The sequence below is a fragment of the Gymnodraco acuticeps genome, unplaced genomic scaffold, assembly GCF_902827175.1.
Source record: "Gymnodraco acuticeps unplaced genomic scaffold, fGymAcu1.1, whole genome shotgun sequence".
NCBI lineage: Eukaryota > Metazoa > Chordata > Actinopteri > Perciformes > Bathydraconidae > Gymnodraco > Gymnodraco acuticeps.
In genome coordinates this window covers 553,224-576,248 of record NW_022992339.1, presented here as the reverse complement: position 1 = coordinate 576,248, position 23,025 = coordinate 553,224, and the positions used below count along the sequence as shown (strand labels likewise).

The window sequence follows — 23,025 nt, the reverse complement described above, 5'->3', positions numbered from 1 at the left end:
ATGAGGTATTTGCGGTCTACAATGACAGAGAAGAGACTGTCAGTTTGACTGTACTCAGCATTGAATCAAAACGCACTAAAGCTGTTGATCTTAATACGTTTGTGAGGCGTTTTGCTGAACAAGATGGTAATCGCCGCATTCAGCTGTAATAGACATGTCAACTTGATGCTCTGCTCACGGATGAGCATACAAAACTATTAAGATGATGACCTTACGTGTGTAAATATATTGTTTTCTTTGAGGGGGTCTGCCCCCAAAAAACTGTTTTAAGTCCTGAGAAAGTCAAATAAGACGGTGTGTAAAACTACACTGCCCAGCCAAACAAAAGTAACCACTTTGATTTAACTAGGCCAGTAGGTAAGGACTTTCCACTGGATAATAACTGAGTATAAAAGAATGCATGACTGAAGTGATGGAGACCATGTTGAAGGCAAACAAAAAGAGGAAATAACAGGTCAAATCAAGCAAATCCCCTCTCAGATTGCACAGCAACCAGAAGAACATAAATACTGGCTGGTGATTTGATTCATCAGCTTTGTGATGGAATAAAAAATGCACAGTGCATTTCCTTAGCTGTGGGTGAGTCCACTGACACCACTGACAATGCTCAGTTGCTGGTGTTTGTGAGTTTTTATGATGAGGCAAAGGGGGAGTTTGTTGAAGATGTGTTGGGCCTGACGAACCTCAGTGGACACACAAGGGGGCAAGACATTTATAAAGCAATAATGGGAATGCTGAATGAAAGAGGGTGCAGCTGCCTTTATTCCTAACTGTGCAGCTCTTACACTGCGACTCTGAGGGGTCAAGCACAGAAACAATAACAATGAAAACTGCTGCATACAGATTATTTTTGTTTTTGCAACCTCGTGTTAAGAATCTTGTTGCAATTGTTTAAAAGTTTGAATGACCGTAATAAACGGACCTTTGTCTTATTGAAACATTTATTTTGGACCTTTAAGATTTGTATTTGAGTACCCCTGCTCTAGAATGATGTCCTTCCCCGGCCTTTGTACTCCTCCCCCGGATGATGTGCCGGAAGCGGGCGGGGATTGGATGAATCCAATCATCTTCGGATGTTGCGAGGGCGGGACGGCCAATGGCATCAGAGGAACTGCACAGCTCATTTACATACACACAAACAGAGTTAACAGCACCAGGAAAGCAGCGGCTGTAAGTCACATACATATATGGCCACTCGACCTGGTCAAAGGCCTTCTGAGCGTCCACTGAAATCACAACTGTCTCTGTATTGTGCTCAGCATATAGTATGTTGAATAAGCGTCGTAGGTTGAAATAAATATGCCTATTGGGAATAAAGCCTGTTTGATCGGGGTGTACAATCGTCTGGATATAAAGCTTCAATCGGTTAGCTAAAATTTGTTTCATTAGGGATCAGTGACACAGGTCTGTAAGATGAGGCTTCCAGCTCATTCCGGCCCTATTTCAAGATCAATGAAATATTTGCATTATAGAGCGTTTGAGGCAGTCGGCCATTTGACGCTGCATGTTTAAACATACACAGCAGCAGTGGGGATAGTTCCTTAGAAAAGCACTTGTAAAATTCTATAGTGAATCCGTCAGGGCCAGGTGCCTTATTATTTGGAGATTCACTAATTGCTTTTATTATCTCTTCCATAGAGATGTCTTTGTCTAGATTCACTATTGCTTCACCGTTGAGATGAGGCAAGTTCAGCTCAGAGAGAAATTACTTAATTGCATCTGTATCCAGATTACCATTGGACTTATACAGATTTGAATAGAATTCCATGAAACGTGCATGTATTTCTTTAGGGTCAGTGAGGACAGTGCCCACGTCTGATTTTATTCTCAGAATTGCCCGGGAGGCTTGTGCCTGTCTCAGTTGTTGTGCCGGCAATTTCTGAGGTTTGTCTCCTAATTCAAATTGTGTCTGCTTAATTCTGTTCATCTGTTTACTAACCTGAGCGGATACAATTGTGTTACATTCATCTCTTTGGGAAATTCTAGAGTTTAATGTGTCTGGGTCTCCGGAGGCTCTGTATGAACGTTCTAGCTGAGACACACCTTCATCCAGCTCCACTAACCTCCTTTCTCTTTGTTTTCTCCTACCAGCTACATAGGATATGATGCTGCCCCTAAGCACTGCTTTAATGGATTCCCATAATACTGAATCATCCACATCACCTGCATCGTTTGTAGCTATAATATCAGGCAGCCTGTCCGACATATATTTTAGAAAACCTTTCTCTTTTAAAATTGTGTTATCGAATCTCCAGGTGTGTTCGCTTTTATGGTTGTTAAATCTGATATCGAGTGACATGGGAGCATGATCACTGATCAAGATGTTGTGGTATTGTGTAGTCGCTATACTAGAGATCAGCTTTGAATCCAACAACATGAAGTCAATCCTTGAATAGGATTTTAGCTCTATGAAACATCTTAGATTTTAGCTCTATGAAACCTGATGTACTTATATGATTCTGTTTTCTTCAAGTTTGTATCTTGTTGGTTGAATGCACTTATTGTAAGTCACTTTGGATAAAAGCCTCAGCTAAATGTTATGTAATTTAATGTAATAGGATTTATGCACAGGAGAGAAAAAAGAATAATCTCTGGCAGTAGGGTTAAGTAGCCTCCAGATATCAACTAAATTTAGGTTATGCATAGTATTTTTTAACTCCTCGCTGGATTTACTGTTCACGGACGACCTTTGGGATTGCTTATCTAGCAAAGAGTCCAAGACGCTATTGAAGTCCCCTCCCATTATAATGTTTGTGTTGCCAACATCTGGAATTCCATTCAAAACTGTCTGAAAAAATGCAGGGTCGTCAAAGTTGGACCATAAACATTAATCAACGTGACGGGGGCAGAGTTGAGTGTGCCCGATACAATTATAAATCTGCCATTTGGATCAGACAAAACACCTATGTTCAAACGAAAAAATGTTCTTAATGATAATGGCTACCCCTCTAGCTCTGGCACCATAGTTTCACTGGTATATTCGTGGTCCCCATCCCATACGTAGTTTGTCTTTAGCCGTATTCTTAATGTGTGTCTCTTGAAGATACATAACATCAGCTTTCAAACGTTTCAAGTGTGCCATTATCTTCCCTCTCTTAACTGGGTGATTCAAACCTCTTACGTTCCAGCTTACTATCCTCGTGATATCACCATTATTTAATGACATGACACATTCCCATGCTTATGTGATAACTTATTGTGAAAACATGTAACCAATTGTAATGCAAAGAAGAAAAAACACAAACCGCCATTAAATTGCAAGAACCTAGTATATGAACTGCCGCTGGTGAACAATACAAACCAAACACTGCGCTGTCCTCCGGGGCCCTCTGCCTCCCTCTCCCCTCTGAGAACTAACACCCCCAAGTCCAAACTTCCAGAGCTCGTAAGATACCATAATAGAACACGTACATGTCCGCTTCCTCCTCACCTGCAGAGCTTTAAGTAATCAAATGTGTCTCAGCTTTAAAGTTAACTATCAACGTTGTCCTTAATCCTGGTTAGCTGGTCTAACGTGACACTTGTTTGTCATCCAGAAACTTCTCAGCATCCTTCGGGTTGTTAAACGTGCGCTTATCTTCGCCGACCGTGACAACGAAAGTAGCCGGGTGACGGAACCCACATCTCACCCCCGGAGACCTGCACCTGGTCCTGGTGTTGTCGAACTGCTGCCGTTGTTTCATCACTGCTGGGCCCAGGTCCGGGAAAATAAAGATGCGTGCTCCATCATGTTGTAAAGGGAACTTATGTGAGGAAAGTCTCAGTATCAGGTCCTTTGCTGAGTCATGATGGATGCGGGCGATTAGTTGACGAGGAGGGCCATCTGTTGCTGCTGCCCGTACACGGACCCTGTGTGTGCGGTCAACCTTAACAGGTTTATTGTCGAAGTTAACTTTCCCCAGTAGTGCTGGTATCAATTTCGAAAACAAAGTCTGTTGGGTTGCCCTTTTCCATGCCTTCCTTAACACCTATTATCCAAATGTTTTGTCGTCGGGAGCGCGAGACGAGGTCGTCCACCTGCTCGTTGAGCGACCTGGCTTCCTCAGCCCATCTTGAGCACTGGTCTTCCAAAGCTTTGATTCGGGTCTCGTGTTCGTTCAGTCCACCTTCTGTAGAGATTACTCTCTGTTCCAGAGGTGTGGACTCGAGTCACATGACTTGGACTCGAGTCAGACTCGAGTCACCAATTTGATGACTTGAGACTCGACTTGACAAAATCACAAAACACTTGCGACTCGACTTGGACTTGAACACCAATGACTCGGGACTTGACTTGGACTTGAGCCTTCTGACTTGAGGTGACTTGATCATTTAATTCAGAGGTCTCCAACACGCCGATCGCGAGATGCCGCTTGAAGAGCAGACTCCCGTCGGGGAGAGCAGAATCTTCAGCCGCTCCTACTCTTGCTGAGAATCCTTGTAGGCAGGGGCGGGTCTTTATTTAGCTGGGCCACCATGCGGCCAATCATATGCGAGGACACATTAGGATCATACCATTATGTGAAAGAAGGGTGGGGGGCACAGCAGGTGTAGTGGTACAGGCCAGCTGCACAGAGCGACGGGGAGACGGATTTAAATGCAAGTGCGTCGGGAAAAGTCAAGAAATTAGCGAAAACCGAAAAAAGAAGCAGCATCTGGCTGCTTTTCAATGATATTGGAGAAAGCAAAGCTGAGTGCAGGATTTGTAAAATTAAAATACCCTTTTTAGGTTACCTTTAATTTGGTAACCACTAGTGCTGGGGGGAAACGATTATTTTGAAAACGATTAATCGGGCGATTATTTGATCGATTAGTCGAACGATTATTTTTCTGTTGTTCATTTCATAAAAAACGTAATGTAAAAAAAACGTTATGTAAAAAAATTTTTTTTCACGATACTGTGTCTCAGGGGATCTTAATATTTAAGAACCTATTAATGTGTTATACCAGATTAACGGAAATAATCTCAGCTAATTGACGATACAAACCATGTTTACCAAAACAAAATACAAGTCTCATAAGAAGCATCTAAATGACCCCTGAGCGAAAAATGCTAACGGACATTGGCACAGAACTCAAGATAAAAGTACCCTTATTATTACTTATCGTAGCTGCACATACAAGATATCCGATTAAAGCTGAGACTCCACAGATTATGTAGGTATATAGTATCATCACTGAGTGATCCGGACTCGCGACAGGGGAAGCAAATACAGTCATCACAACACGTACCTTCACAGAGCTTCTAGGGAGATCGTCTTACCACCGTAGCTGTCAATCTGATCAAAAGACGTGTTCAATGGCATTAAAATGAGAAAAAACGCGGCTGAATCGGTTAATCCATAGGTTTTTAACGACTATGTATAAAAAAATGATTGAATTTATAATCCATAATTCCATTTTATGTAAAAAATCGGAGAGCAAATGCTAGCTGCTAATGGTAGCCACCACAGCTAGCTGCTGCTTCTGCTAGGCTATGCAGCAGTCTTAGTGAGATATAAATATATAAATATCTTTGCGTTTTGGACTAACTTTAAAATATTCCCATGCTTTTGAAGACCTAGGGCGAGATGTTTTCGTTTGGGGGCTTCGTGCGCAATCCTGTGAGGAGGAGGTGGTAGCCGTTTCAGTCTCCATTGTGTTTGAAGTGCGATTGCGAACTGCTTGTTGCTTTGGGTGACCCACGTGTGTGTAGCGACGCGTCGACGCGGAAATATGTCGTCGACGATATTTTGAAGTCTACAGCACTAGTAACCACTCAGGATTTACTGTCAGAGGTGGGAGAAGTTCAGATCTTGTACTTGAGTAAAAGTACCAGAGTGTAGGAATACTCGGTTACAATAAAAAGTCCTGCATTCAAAATGTTACAAGTAAAAGTACAAAAGTATTATCATCAAAATATACTTAAAGTACCACCTGCAGAGGGATCTAGATGCAGGTGTTCTTTTCCCCATAGAGACCGCCTGGCTGCAAATTATCCCTTGCATAAAGATAGATTGTAGGTCCCTTATAACATGTTGTACACAGTGGAAATAAACATTCTGGTTACCTCAACATCAGGGATCTTATACATTAAACTCCTTCTGAATCAAACCGTCACGGTAGCCTTACCTTACTGATCCCTCTTAAATTAGAAAAATACACGTTACTTTACCAGCAGAGAGAAAATGGATTATTACATTATTAATGTGACTAATAAAGAGCAGTTTGATTATTAAGTATTATTCTGTTGATCTATGTCATTACATTTGGTGAAAAACACATAATGACTTGTTTAAGACTCGTTTTGTCAAAGTTTAGGACTTGGACTTGACTTGCCCAACCTGACTTGAGACTTGACTCGGACTTGAGCGCAAAGACTTAAGACTTGACTCGGACTTGCAAAACAATGACTTGGTCCCACCTCTGCTCTGTTCTACCTCGCCCAGTGACTGTTTCAGACCACCTATGGAGGCATTGAGCAACTCGAACTTCGAGTCTACATTTTTATTTAGCTGATTGATAGCTGCCACGATGTCCGTCCTCGTCGGAGCCTCGTCCTGATCGCTGCTAGCATCCAGCCTGGTGCTAGCGCTAGCCTCGTCGCTAGTTTCATCCGTCGTAGTTTGTTTCTCGGCACTTTTGTTCCATGTCTCTGTTACGCTTCAACAGCTTATACTGCCGACTTTTGCAGGCCTCTCACGAAGAAATGTATTGTTAAATTATATATTTTTTGAGGAGGAAGCGGAGCCTCTCAAAAACGTGACTATTCCATATCCAGCCAAACCGGAAGTCTTTTTACTTTATTTGTTCTCAGTTTTTCATTGTATTGTGTATTATGCCTTGAAAGCATATTATGTTGTCAAAATGCAAAACATCTTAGTGTATTAGTCATTTTTATAACCCTTATTTCAAATGAAATGTTTCATTTCAAGAAAAGAATGACCCGAGATTGAAAAGTGATATTTTTGCATGATTCTTTGTGGAGAAACTGATCTGTTGCACAAACCCAAAAATCAATTAGTCACCCAAAGCGTATGAGTGTTGGTGGAAGACTAATAAGAGTTTATTTATGTAAAGACACCACACACACACACACACACACACACACACACACACACACACACACACACACACCACACACACACACACACACACACACACACACACACACACACACACACACACACACACACACACACACACACAACACACACACACACACACACACACACACACACACCACACACACACACACACACACACACACACACAACACACACACACACACCACACACACACACACACACAACACACACACACACACACACCACACACACACACACACACACACACACACACACACACACACACACACACACACACACACACACACACACACACACACACACACACACACACACACACACACACACACACACACACACACACACACACTACCGGACTGGTTACTGTCAGAGCTTGTTATGCAGCAAGCCAGAGCGTGGAGAAAGAGGAGAAATGTATTTATAGATGAATCAGATGAACTTATTAATAGATATCCTGTACACTGCAGGGAGATGGACCACAGGCATGCTCGCGCACACACACACACACACACACACACACACACACACACACACACCACACACACACACACACACACACACACACAACACACAACACACACACACACACACACACACACACACACACACACACACACACACACACACACACACACACACACACACACACACACACACACACACACACACACACACACACACACACACACACACATCTATTGTCTATGCATTAGGCATTAAGAGTGTGCAGGAGCTTGTCTAATCGTTCTGAGGCTGAAGGCTGCAGAGCTTTTATCAGTTCAAGGGCGCTCAGCTCTCAGACTGCAGGCTAATATAACATCCATGTCATTTTGATATGAACATACACACTCATTGGGACATACAAACACAGCTGGCCGTGTGTGTGTGTGTGTGTGTGTGTGTGACCTTGTGACTTCCCCTGAAGCCCATTTGAAGGCTGAAGTGATGTGTAAGCAGATCAGAGCATGCAGCGAAGTGTTGAAGTATGATACAGAGATAAGCTCCCCTCCTTCACTTTGCTATTCTCCTTCTTTACTTCCTTTTCCTCCTCACCCCTGCTTCCATCTTCCCCTCATCCATTCACGTCACTCTGTTTCCCTTTCCTCACTACTCCTTCCCATCTGATGGTTAATTCATGAAGTCTGGCTGAACATGCACCCACTCCATTATTAATATTATAATATGACAGCTTTATTTGTGGTTTTTTGCTTTTATTCCAAAAACAGAAAAGAACAAAGAAAAACCTACTAAAGTACAATACTTGTTAGTATTCAAATCATTTTATTGTTGGTCTTTCCATGTCAATTATTGACGAGAATAAAATATAGTTCATCAGCAGATATATCTTTGAAACAGGATAGAGGAGGAGTTCATTTGAACAATACACAGTCTAAATTCAAACTGACATTTAAATAGCAGAAACATTAGTCTGAAAAAATACAGCAGGACGCGCGCTCACATCTTTTTCATCCAATAGGTCCTCCACCAAAAGGATAAGCAATCTATGAGTTCATCCATGAGAACATCTCTGCAAATGGCAGTGCTAAAGAAACACAGAATATGCTAGAATATCCCAAAAAACATGATCAGTACAGTATCAACACTAAGCCAGGCCGATTGCGTTGATATGTGAAATTTACATTTGATATAATAATATGCAATGTCAAGACCATTTAAATGATAGTTTTAAATCCCGTTTGATACAGTAAGGAACATTTAATTGTCCTTGTTATTATGTAGATCTATCTAGTCTGCATCCTAATTAGGACTCAACTTTAAGACATGCTTTCATCTTTATGCACAAACATGTAGGACAATGCCACTCAATATGCGATATGGTGGAGTTATTGATTATTATTTACAACAACTGTGTGATGACATTAGATTTCAGCATTGGAGACCACAAAGCAAGAAATGTCTCTCCCCGGTGGGAGGACACGGCAGTGCAGCTGGGATTTCTCTCATCTGAGAATAACTGGAGCAAGAACAAAGTGATCCGTCTCTCACGCAAGTACACACCTGAACCCGACACTGACATGCAGAATGGAGCATGCACATGATCTCCATGGCCCCCAGACACACTGACAAATCAGCTGTCATGTGCGCCCTTCAGATACACTTGGCCTCCATGTCGTAGAGTTGCAGAAGGTCAGAGATCACAGCATCGATGTCTGCTTTGGTCACGTCCACACACAGCACCTGAACACACACACAAACACACACTTCAGCTCCACACCTGGCCTTATTAAACATCAAAGCTCCACACAGCGTTCAGAGCGACCTACATTTCACCGCCTTGAGGACGTAAGTGGGAAACCGTAACGAATCTTAACATTTTCTATTTGCATTTGGATATAATGTCTCATAAAATCAAAGTTCTTACACGGAGACCTCATTTCTAAAAACTGTTTGACAATGGAAAACTAAAATTGCCACCACCCTCCACTAAAGAGGCCCCTGTGCTTTGAAGACAGCTGCAGCTGGGTGCTCAGGTGCTAATGTCCCTTTGGTAGAAGAGCACAGTGGTACAAAGCTGGAGGACATCCTTGCTCGTCTCCAGCTGCTGTCAATCATTCGGCACGGTAAATGTTGTATAAGGTCCCGACAGGATGGCACTACTATTTATTTAAAGGTCACCTATCATGCTATTTTTAGGCAATAGCATAGGTCTCAGATATATAAAAATATATTAAAAACATGTCTATTAAGTGTTTTGCTCAAAATACCAAACAGATCACCCATTCTAGCCATGCCTCATATCCCACTATTTAACTTCCTGTTTCAAAAGTGCTGATTTTGGGAATAAAGCTTTACAAAAAAAAATTGATAAAAAAAAAGGCGGGGGGCTGAGCTCGTGCGGGACCCGGCAGATACTGTCTAAACTAAATTCTGCCGTGATGAAACGCCATATCATGGATTATCAAGGATTCTCTCTGAAACAGTATGGAGCTCAAAGGCTTTCTCTCTTGCCGGTTATACCACAAGGTGAGTTCCTTTTTATTTCCTGCTTCTTCACACACATGCTCTCCAGTACAGGTTAGCTCTGAGTGTTAGCGATGCTAATGTAAACACCGACCATATTACATCCAAAACAGTCGGGTATTGTTTCTGATAGTAACGTTTCTGATAGGCCCGTGGGTGTTAAGCCAGCCTACAGTTCAGGCCCCGGCCACACGAGGACGAAAACGGTCGTTTGCGTTACTGTTTAGTGTCATATAGACCGTTCGGCCACACGAGGACGACCGAATACGGCACTAAACGACTGCGGAAACGATAACGGGTCCCAAGGTGGATAGAACGGCATACGCAACGCTCTGGGGGGTCCAACGGCTCCGTGTGTACGCCCTATACGATCATTTTCTGATAATGATGAGGCAATAGCCCCGCCTCTCCCCACCTCTGCTGCTCACCCCCGCGTCAAAGTAAACTGCACACTGAATTCAGATTATTTATCTTTCTCTCGATATGGACATAAACGCGAGTGAAGTCTAATCTGACAGGACGGAGACACCTCTCAAACTACCTAAACTAGTTATAAATATGTTTATTTTTACTGTCGGCCGGGTCACTCATTACTGGATCAGCTGCTGCATGAAACAGACACTGACGCTGTCCGAAGAGAGGGAGGAAAAAGAGAGGCTCCGTGTATTTTATTATTATATTATATAGAGTCGTTATTCATTTGTTTTAAAGCTCAATAAATAACAAAGAAGACCTTTGACCGGCACTTTTATAATTTTGTCGGAAGATTTAAACTTTAATACACGTTGACTGGCGAAAAACTCTGCCCGGTTCCCTCGGCCCCCACCGCGGAGAATAAACAGAAAGGCAACCATGACAACCATGCTTCTTCGCTGCTTTTGTGGAGGAAGTTACAGCGCCACGTACAGGCTCCTGCATATGTACTGCAGCTTCTCCAGCGGTTGGAGCTAAACGGAGCCGTCTCGTGTGGACAGACACTATCCGGTGAATATTGCGTGTGGACGAAAACTTTTTTGCGATTGCGTTTGCATTAATCCTATGCGTTTAGCCGTTTTCGTCCTTGTGTGGCCGGGGCCTCAGATATTACGTCATATCGGACGCAAATCTGGATCAGCTCCGTTGTAGCCCCGTTTTTAGAGATTTTAGTACAGAGGAAAAGACGCTGCGTGAACTCCCTGACACACCGGTGACACATATTTATGTATAAAAGACATCAAAAAGTGCATTTTGCATGATAGGTCCCCTTTAAAGGTTGTGTCTTAATCTTTTGAGATAATTTTGGGGGACTTTTTTGCCTTTATTCGATAGTTCAGCGGAAGTTGAAATCTCAATGGCTCCCTCAACAAAATGCAATGGGAATTTTCCATTGAATATTGGACTATGGAAGAAAATAAGATACTTAAGATCCACATATACAGTATAAATTCCACTTTTATAATTGTGAAGAGTTTATACAATCAAAATAAATAAAAAGCCAATGTTAGACTATACAGGAACTGCATCACAGTCGCATGACTTCAGGTCAAAAGTGCTAAGCTAAAGATGGCTAATGTTTGGTGTGATAACGCTGATTGTCATTATATTTTATTCTCTTTTAGCTTCTTGTCAGCAACCGCTGTTCTTAAAACATGTAAACGCTTGAGAGGTTCACCAGGGGGGTATAAACTGACATATTTATGTCCTAGAGTAAATCTCTTCAGCTTGTATAGACCATATTTCAGGCATCTCACCAAAAACTCATAAAAAGCATTGACTGGACCAGATGGAGGCAGCCTGGAAGTGCTAAAATGCTGACTCATTCCTGGGTTTACAACGTGTCTCTACACCAAGCTATTGGGAATAAACAGATCCCTGAACTCTTCCTTCCTCATCATTTGTTCGGTAACACGTCTATTTTATGAAGCATAGTGCAAGACACCAACACACATTGTTAGCTACAACACGTTGCATTAAGCTGCATCAAGAGATCACTGCAGTGGAGTTGCCCCCCCGCTGGCACTAAATACATTTAATCAAGTACTGTAGTTAAGTAAACATTCGAGGTACTTATACCTTACCAGAGTGTTTTTATTTTATATTACTTTATACTTCTACATTTTGGAAGCACATTTTGTTTTAATTACTAGTTACATTCTGATTTTGACAGATAACAGTAACTAGGAAAAACTTTTAAAATATGATTATTTTGTATAAATTAAACCATTCTACATTACAGTACATTATAAAGAGTACTTTTACTCCCAATACTTTAAGTACATTTTCCTATTTGTACATAGAATATTTTACTTAATTCTCAATGGAGTAGTTTCATTTGAATTTGAGTATTCCTACAGTGTGGTTTTAGTACTTTAACTCAAGTAAAGAATGTGAATTTATTTCCACCACTGCATCAGAGGGCCTTTACTCTCCAACTGACGCTTTAACTTGTGACACACACTGTTGCCACTGTTAGCTAGCCTACTGTTTCTGCTTAACTAACGTTAACTTTGCTAAACATGACAACAGCTTTTGTTGTTTACAGTTCATGTGTTGTTTCCATGCTCTTCAGCGTTATACAAGGAGATAATGTGTGACATTTTTCATTTTGTATCACTTCTCTCTGTTCAGTGTGCAATTATCAGCACTTTTCATAAACACCCACCTGCCACCACTCTCTCTCCCCGACCGGCAGCTCCACTCCGTAGCTGTCCAGAGCCAGGTGCAACGTTGCTATGGCAATGTGTTGTGGTGTGTGGCGGATGCACATGGCTCCATGGTAACAGTCTCTCAGCAATGCCCAGGAAGTCTCGGCAACGGGGGTTCGAGACCACGCGTGGCGGTTCACCAGCGACTTCACAGACATCAGGTAGTGGAGCAAATACTGCAGAGAAAATATACAGCGGCAACACAGTGCTTTAGTTTAGGCAACACATAAATAATGTGTGCAAGGGTGATCAGCCAATCAGGTATACTTAAATGGACTCCTCTGCACTAAAAACTTTATACCTGACTTAAACTTGCTGTACCACTAAAGCAAGGTCAAGAAATAAAATACAGAAATGAGAAAAGCTTAAAGATTTACATCAGCAAAGGCAAGTAATACAGCATGAGCAACACACATTTGAATTCACTTATTCAGCCCAGATCACACTGCACTCACAAACAGTGGTGTAAAGTTACTAAGTAGATTTACTCAAGTACACATTTGTACTTCTATCCCACTACAATTCAGAGGTAAATGGTGTACTTTTCCTCCACTACATGTATTTAATCCCTTTAGTTACTTCACAGATCTGGATGAATGATGTGAAATATAATCAAGTGTTAAATCAGACTTTAGTTCCACCTGGAGTAAATCCACCAGCTACCCTGCAGTATACAAAGTCATTCAAACTAGCTGCACCTTTACCAGCTTTGAGAACACTTTGATCAATCATTATAAAACATATCATATATATTATTCTGAAATGGACCAATCTGCACAACGACTATATATTTTGATGATAATACTTTTATACTTTTACACTTTTACTTGAGGAACATTTTAAATGCAGGACTGAGTACTTTTCCCACCTCTGATCACAAACACAATTGAAACACTATGACAACATCAGGCTGCAACAGCAAGGGTCCACACTGAAAACAGGAATCAGGCATGTGCACTAACACACTCATCCCCTACCTTGTGAGGGTGTTCAAAGGAGACGTGGAAGTTGAGCTGTCGGAGTATGAGCAGCTCGCACTGCACCACGCTGTCCCTCAAATCCCAGAACTCCTTGTCACATTCTAGAGTAACACTGCCACTGTTGAAATACCTGGGGAGGAAGACAGGGAGGGGGGAGCATTCAAGAGGACGACATCCAACAGTGACACATCTGCTAAGTTACTTGTCCTGTGTGAGGCATGAAATAGCCTGTATGCAAAATTGGTCTGGTGTTACTAAGAGGTGTAGTTGGGCTACAATTTGATTTGTTTTCATTATTGGTTCTTTTGGCAATTATTGAAGAATCATATCACATGAATCATCCAATCAATATAAGGAATAATACTTGAGCAACGTTTTTATTATAATTACTGCAAAATGTATTATGTTTTCGTCATTATTACAACTAATACACACTTGCAACTGATAACACTGGCTGTAGGAGCCATTTTATGGGTGTTGTTGGTGTCTCAGTTTACTTTATTTATATTTATAGTGCAATACTATTTTGAACACTTGGTGGCGGGGTTTAGCTGCACCAGGTGTATAAAAGGGGTCACAGGTGACAGGAAAGGATGAGGACACAGGAGGTAGAGCATACCGATTCCACCAGCCCGGCAGATGCTCATACCACAACCCTTTGACACAGTATAATTAAACCTTGGTATGTAAAGCAAAATAAACATCATTCTAAACTGCAGCAAAAGATCCGTTTGTGTCTGCGTCTGGATCACTCTAAACCAGTGATTCTCAAATGGGGGTACGCGGACCCCTAGGGGTACGTTGGGGTACTGCAGGGGGTACGTGAGATTTAAAAAAAAGAAAGCCAAAATTGAGCCAACAAAATGCCGTCAATATCAGGAGGCGTATGCTTTGATGGGATTCATGTCAATAAACGGCAACCCGCCCCAGGCATTGTGTTTTTTCTGTGGGGAAAAACCAGCCAACAGCTCGATGAAACCAGCGCACCTCCAGAGACATCTCAACACCAAACACCTGTGTGATGTTGGTCAGCCACCGGAGTTTTTCAAGAGAAAACTTGCTGAGTACAGGTCCTCGCAACATCAGCCAAAGCACTGGAGGCATCGTATGCGGTGTCACTGCCCATCGCTAAAGCCAAAAGCCGTACACGATCGCTGAGGACCTGTTACTCCTAAATAGTGTCATTACATAGTTTATTTATAATTGCAAATTTTTTCAGTGACAACGTTTTTTTTTTTTTAACCCTTTCATGCATTGTGGTCACTACATTAGAGACCGCTAATTGAATGCTGTTTTCTTGTATATGCATGGGGTTTCGGATGGTATAGTTGCACATCAGGCACCACAGCGGATTTTATTATAATATTTGTGTATTGTATTTTATAGTTTTTGCATAATATATCATTTTGTTCATTGGTTTGTTAAACATATATTACTTAAAAATCTGTTTTAAATTGTTTTCTCATGCATACAGATGAAAATATCCTTAGTTTGTTGTAATTCATGCATGAAGGAGTTAATAAATCACACACTAATGGAACATCACTATATTGTAATGATTTATATAGGCTTTTTCTATCAAAAAGGTTCGGGGTTGGTCAGTGGGTGCTTGGCTGAGAAAATGTTTCAAAGGGGGTACACTACTGAAAACAGTTTGAGAAGCACTGCTCTAAACCATAGTTCAGTAACAGGCAGACCGCGGTCCGGATCCGGACGCCGACCTATACGGACCCGGACCTATAATCAATACATTAATAGGGGATTTCAATTTTGACGGGGCGATTCTATTTTAACCGCTGCCAACAGGGGGCGAAAGAGACAAGTGAGCGATACAGGGAGAGAAACACAGAAGAAGAGACGAGAGCGCGGCAGAGAGAAGCGGAGAGGAAAGTGAGTGGAGAGAATAATTAGCGATACAGGGAGAGAAGCGGAGAGGAGAGTGAACAGGCGTGTTAGCGGCAGACAGGGAGAGACACATAATTACACATGGCGCTCTCCAAGAAGAGGAACGTGGACAGTGAGAACAGAGCTTTTAACCCTGAGTGGACTCGTTCATGTTCATCCTGCCCACAGGGAGCACAGAACCAGTGTGTCTCATTTGTTCAGAGACCGTGGCGCTCATTAAAAGTGCCAAAACGCCACTATGAGACAAAACACAAAGTGGTTGACCAAACATTCCCTCTCAAGTCAGAACTGAGGTCACAAAAAATAAGCAGTCTCAGAGCCCAATATGATCAGTCCACCAGGATCAAAATTAAAACTAAATATCGTTCCAGAGCAGGCTAACCGAGGCTAACTAATGAGCTAACCGAGGCTAACCAATGAGCACCTGCATGTGTGTATGAGAATGGCCCTGACACCATTTCAGCCCGGATTCAAACTCCTGGCAGGACAAGCTCCAGCTCAATCCTCGCACTGAATTAAAAAAAAGTGAGTGAGGGACTGCAATATAAGAGGGAGAGAAAGAGAAACTTTAAAACTGTTCAATTGTTATGATATGTAAAGACTGATATTGTTCTATAATCGTCTGAAACTGTTAAGTCATGATGTGAAACGGTTAACAAAGAAAAAGGGAAACTCAAGCTGCTGCTACACTTTATTTTATTTATCTAAAATTAAGCACTTTTTCAAAAGCTATTTTATTTATTTTCTCTATTATATTTGTAAATGCAGCCCGAGAGGAACATTACACATATCCTCAGTATTTTACTGTATATCTAGTTTAATGTTAATTGACAATAAATATTGTTGTTTATGAATTGTACTTTCTTTATTTGGCAGTCAGTTGTTGATTACATGCAGACGTTGATAAAGCTACAGCTACTTCAATATATATCACACTAATTCATAAAGCAAGTTAGACATTTTGAAGCTCCGGACCTTTGCATGGGGACATTTTCTCTAACTGGACCTCGTTGAATTTTAGTTGAATACCCCTGCTCTAAACCCTCCTGTGAAGTAATGGCAAAGGATATAGAGCATTGGAACAGTTAAAATTGCCATTACTCTGGCAATGATTTTATATTTATTAGACTATTAAAATCAAATCATGCTTAAAAAAAGAGGGGGCTACAAATAAGTGGGGGGACGGTAACACCCAAAGAAACCTGCTGATGAAGAGCGAGCTCCAGAAGCAGTTAAAAGCTGACACAGACGGAACATTTCTTAAAGAATAGAACGGTGATCAACACAGTGTACATTTGCTGAAAGAAATAATACTCCTGGTCCTCTGATCTACCGTTGTATCTTAACCATGCAAATTCACATTACTGACACCATGAACATATCAACGGAGCACATCGACCATGTTAGAGCCAGCCATATACTTGACTTCCACCCTTTCTGAGATTCTACAGTCCAAACCATTACTACAATAAAAAAATTATTCTGCAAACTGATCAGTTTTGAAAATAAAAGATAGATTTAAGACAAAAACCTTTAATTTTCAGGTAACAATCCATATCCTAAAGCTTACTAACTGTGTTTCCATGTGAAACTTAAATAAAGTTGTTTACTTTATAATAGCAATTCATTTGATAATATCAAGAATTAAGCACTCAGCAGTACAATTTAACCCTTAAATGGCTTCTGTATCCTGGGGTATACATTTATTTGACAGGCTGTGTCCATGTGTAAAATGGGTGTAATAACAGTCTAATTACGGTGTACTAAGGGTGTAATATGGGTCAAAAAACAGTGTAACATTTTTATAATACGGGTGTAATATGGGTGTAATCATAACGGAGTAATGTGGGTGTAATACGGGTGTAAGAATTGTGTAATAGGTGCATGTATTTATGTGTATTATGGGTGGAATAGAAGTGTAATATGGATGTAATGTAGAAAATACCAATCGATTATTTCCCAAAATATGAAATGCTCATTTGAGGGTTATGTGGGGCGACAGAGCAGAGTTCACTACAAGTAGTATCAACTCCTGACAAAGCATATTACCTATGGCTGACGTTGATGATGTCACGGGTCCTGGTGTGTTGCTCCTCCACTTTGCCAGCCAGGTACACACAGCTCATGGCCACCAGGTAGGGCTCATACACCTGTAGTCTGGCACGTTGAAAGAACCGGTGGTACAACACGCAGGCTGTGGCCACGGGCACCGAGCGCATCCCCAGCTTCACTCCTGAGCAGGGAACCAGCAAACTGTTAGGGGTTCAATCATTCCAAAACCATGTGATGTTTTATCATCTTTGATATATTACAGGTTCCTGTTTCCCATCTACTGACAGCCTTTACATCTACTTCGTCAGTTTGATTGCCACTTACCTTTACTCAACATTACATATTGGAATCACCATTTACTTGTGGAAACAATGGGCAGCACGATATTATCAGTATGGCTTAAAAGTTCATTTCTAGCTTGCTTCATATTATGATTAACAAAAATCAAGGATACATTCGATATGAACCAGGGCTGCCAACCCTCACGCATTGAGCGTGAGAGTCACGCAATCAAGCCATATGTCACGCACTCACGCCACAGATGCCTTTCCTCACGCTAAGTTTTCGTCCAAAATAAATGTATATAAAAATAAAGTGAAGGAACAGCAAACCGAGCGGCCTACGAAATGAAACGGTCCGGTTTATGGAGGACTTCCTGTTTGCGTCACCTGACACCCGTGGTCCGTAGCACTGTCGCCTAACAACCTGGACAGCGACACCCTGTTGTTCATGTTTTACAGGTGACAGGTGTGGGCCGGTTTGATAGACTCTCCACCAGGGTTAGGGAGCCAATGGGAGCTGAGCTACCATGAAAGTTATTTACGTTAACGAGGTAAATCGGAAAACATGTTTTCCAATAGAAATACGCATCGTATTCTCTCTTGAATAACAATATGCCTGCACTCAGGGATGTAGTGCTGCCGCCGGAGAGCACCGGAACGCCGCTCCGAGCGAGAGAGAGAGCACGGTACCTGGCATTGTTGTTGTTATCTCAGTGGGTCTCAAACGGTTTGGTCACCATTTATGTAAACAATAATATGATCATTATAGTTATAGAAAAAACAAGAGAATACATGAAAAACAGTTATGAAATACTATATGACAGTAAAACAAGAATACAGTTTAAAAGGGGAGTGATTTGTAAAATATCCATAAAGAAAAAGTAAATCTGTGTACAGTTCTGTTTCAAATGGGTGTTGAGAGATGTATCCATAGATCTCTTCATGTTGCTCTCAAAGTGCACCAGATTGATGCTTTCAACTTCAATATTTAAAAAAAAATCTTCCAGGGGAGCATGCCCCCGGATGCTACTGTAGGTCCACCCCCCACTTAGAAAAAAATAGCACTTTACCCCCGCTTACACCTATATGTGAGCTGATTATCGAGCCTTCATTGTAAGAGTCGCGGGTACACTGTGTATGTGCGTATTCCACTGTAGCGACCGGTACATTAAGACTCTAAATGTTTGAGCACCCTCTATGAAACGTCAAGCTACCCCACAGCATCCCAAAAACTAAAATATCTGGCGCCACCACTGGTTTATGGAGTTAATCCCTGTAAAATTATGTTTGTCAATTTTGTATGTAAATAGTTTGTTCATGTTCAATACATTTGTAACACTGGACACATGAACATTTCTTTTTTTTGTTCACCCCCACCCCCAAAAAAAAAGTCTCACTCCAAGCTGAACTCAAAGGTTGGCAGCCCTGTATGAATTCTGTGTTCTCTCCAGGACAATGGCTGATTAGTACATTTCTATTCTCAAACCATGTATCCATGAGAGAGGCTTACAGACACCTGAACAAGATACACATTAACATAATTCATGATATATGTGTTACCTAATTAATGCAGGTTATATAAGTCAGATTTCGACATAAGTCAAATGTACAAAAAATTCAATAAATATTTAATAATTTGGGTTTAGTAATTAGGTACTTTTATTTTTTATCGTGCATATTTTCTCCGAACAGAAATGTACTTACATTATAGGCTACTCTATTTATGAATGACCATACATTATTAAGACACACACGTATGTATACATCACTTCAGGGGACATTACATTGACTTACATGCATTTCCTGGAGACCAACACATGCCTAACCCTTAACCTTACCCTAAACCTAACCAAGTCTTCACCCTAAAATTAATGATTTAATTTAATCCAATTTGTCCCCATAAGGGAGGCGAGTCCCCACACGTGACTGTGTAAACAGATTTAGGTCCCCACAAGTATAGTAATGCCACACACACACACACACAAACACACACACACACACACACACACAACACACACACACACACACACCACACACACACACACACACACACACACACACACACACACACACACACACACACACACACACACACACCACACACACACACACACACACACACACACACACACACACACTACACACACACACACACCACACACACACACAACACACACACACACACACACCACACACACACACACACCACACACACACACATCACACACACACACACACACACAACACACACACACACACCACACACACACACACACACACACACACACACACACAACACACACACACTGGCTTACCTGTCTCCATAATGAAGCGACAGACGCGAAAGTGTTTCTTCATGTCCCTGTCGGTCTCTGCCTCCCCGCCGGACTGTCTCCGGCCCGCAGCCGGCCCACACCGGCCTGTCTCTCAGGACAGCTAAACTAGGAGGACCGGTCCCTCCAGGCTCATGTGACCTACCACCACCAAGACTGTCTACGTTGGACAAGACGGAAGCTAGTTATTTTGCGACAAAACCGTCTGAATTAAGCTGAAGGAAAGCTCACTCGCTGGCTGGATGTAACAGGGGGTGGTATGTGTTCCTTATTTAAAAAAAATAAAAATTCAGGACGTTTTATCTAGCTGCTGGCTAATGTTTGGCTAGCTAGGCTACATCCAACAAGTACGCCACCGGAAGATAAACAGCTGGACGTCCGGTCGACGTTCCAAAATAAAAGTAGTTTCTAAAATCAGTTATTATATTTGCCTGTAAAAATGTTTTAAAGCAAAAACATAGGAAATTAAGGCGCTACATATTTCAATGTACATTTATCACAATAGGACACGTAACAATAATGCAAATAAAAAACGACTCAAATTGACATATTTGACATTAGGCCTACACACATTGATTCACTTACTATTTCCCTAAGAGGTCATATGTAAACTGTTTTTCCGTGCGTATACATGATGTGTTCCCTGAGTAGATATGTTTCTATTTTCCCATTAGGCCTACTTCGGATTTCCTGCAAGTCTGGAAAGCAAAGGTCAGTTCGATTGCGTTGCTATGCAACGAGTCAACAAAACAAATGCGGAGGCTCTTACAGATCCAGACATGTTCAGTTACTCAGCTAACCAGGTAACCTAAATATTTGCATTCTGGGTGATGGTAGTTGGAAAAATTACATATTCTGCTGTAATGTTTTACTGATACATTGTGACACTTTCCCTCCTCAGTATGACAGTGCCTACAAGCCGCAGAGGCTGCAGAACTGGGGGGAGACAACTAAAGACTTCAAAAAGGTAAATGTCATGTCAGCAGTAGGCTATTCTTCTTTTTTTCTGGCAATTTTAAGAGTATAATTGCCTGAAAAGTTGATGAATGACTTCAACTCTGTGTGTGTGTGTGTGTGTGTGTGTGTGTGTGTGTGTGTGTGTGTGTGTGTGTGTGTGTGTGTGTGTGTGTGTGTGTGTGGTGTGTGTGTGTGTGTGTGTGTTTGTAGAGACCCTCTGCACAGGAGGGTCACACCACCTTCATTGCTAATAATAGAGGACATCTACTCCCAGGAGTGGTAAAGGTGAGATCATATCAAACGTTTTGTGTCTCTTACTTAAAACATGCTATTGATATTGTGAACACATGTAGCCTTTGAATTCACTCCATAGGTGTGGTGTGTGTGTGTGTGTGTGTGTGTGTGTGTGTGTGTGTGTGTGTGTGTGTGTGTGTGTGTGTGTGTGTGTGTGTGTGTGTGTGTGTGTGTGTGTGTGTGTGTGTGTGTGTGTTGATATAGCGTGGCAGTGCATGGCCAGACTTTAAGGGGACCTGGGATCTACCGGTCCGTATCCCGGCTCAGCGGATCAACCCCACCGGCCGCTCTGTGGAGGGTCTGAGCCGGCTGAAGTCCTGGGGCTTAGACCCAGAGGACACAGGCCCATCTCAGCCACACAGAGGCAGCAGAAACACGGACAGGCTGGAGGATGCTGGAGAGCTGGATGTTGTCAAGCAGGTGATACAACCACATAAGATATATTAAGAAAACATTTATTTTCAAACTATTTTCATTGTCTTATAAATTGCTCTCGTATAGTTTTTATTTTAACCTCTCTTTATAGAGTATATTATTTCCTGCTACTCCTGGATTTCTCTCTGGGCATCAACGAAGGCTTGCTTATCTTATCTTATCCTTCCTTTCAGGGCAATGAGGAAGTCCGGCAGGACGATGGGGCCCTGTCATCGGAGTAGCCAGACCTGAAGCACCATCATCCTCTAAGCAGACACACAAAGATAAACAGCAAGAACAGTAACCTTCTTCCAAGTGGATGGAAAAAATACATACAAAAATAAACTCACCTAGTTATTTGAGCATGGCTGAATTCTTCTCACACAGGTTGAAAGGTCAGCATATTGTTATCAGGGAAATAAAATACAAAATTTCATTTTTTTGTTACAGGTTTTGCTTAATATGATTACTGACTGAAGTTCTTTCTCTTTGTTTTTTATCTTAATGTTCTGTGAGCTGAACAGAGTAACCATACATCTTTGAGCGCCATCAAAGTCAGTGGTTTCATTTGGTAGCCTCTACATTTCTGATTGTGTAGCATGATGGTATAGTAATAAGACAATCTAAATCATTATACTGTCTGGTGGGAAAAACGAGAACACATTGATAAAAAGGGTCAAATAAAATGCTGTGCTTACAGTACAAACAGACAAAATAACAGGAATTCCGTAAATGTGTAGTTGACCATTATTTACTTGACTTTTAAAGAGCAGATATATGTCCCTCTTTAATGTGTGTTGTTAAATGTAGTTTACAATTAAACATGAACAACTTCCTAATCGCTGCCAGGAAACATTGAGTCATACATTGGCACATGGTTTCCATTTTGAGAAACAAGTCACAGCATACATCTCTGACTTCACACTGTCTCGTCGTGACTCATGAGAAGAAACCACAAGCTTTTCAGGGAGTTATGTGTGTCCGAGATAAATGTTATGCATGAAAATATACGCCTAATGTGAAATTCAGACAGTCATCAGATCAGAGAAGGAAAGAGAAAGCGATTTACTTGGTGT

The 23,025-nt window shown here is 41.5% G+C and overlaps 2 protein-coding genes across 2 annotated transcripts; one reads left to right on the top strand and one right to left on the bottom strand.

Annotated features, from left to right (window-relative positions):
* Positions 1-8,328: 8,328 nt before the first annotated feature.
* Positions 8,329-20,777, bottom strand: ccnq (cyclin Q). The gene is given in 7 exon segments (XM_034208697.1): positions 8,329-9,266; positions 12,691-12,909; positions 13,711-13,843; positions 17,668-17,851; positions 20,267-20,357; positions 20,359-20,444; positions 20,762-20,777. Coding segments are annotated over 7 exon segments (819 nt in total). The 3' UTR covers positions 8,329-9,176.
* cfap126 (cilia and flagella associated protein 126) lies at positions 20,223-22,415 on the top strand. The gene is made up of 6 exons (XM_034208698.1): positions 20,223-20,541; positions 20,959-21,087; positions 21,186-21,251; positions 21,452-21,526; positions 21,740-21,955; positions 22,144-22,415. The coding sequence occupies exons 2-6, from the start codon at positions 21,016-21,018 to the stop codon at positions 22,189-22,191; spliced, it is 477 nt and encodes a 158-aa protein (XP_034064589.1). The 5' UTR covers positions 20,223-20,541; positions 20,959-21,015; the 3' UTR covers positions 22,192-22,415.
* Positions 22,416-23,025: the final 610 nt, after the last annotated feature.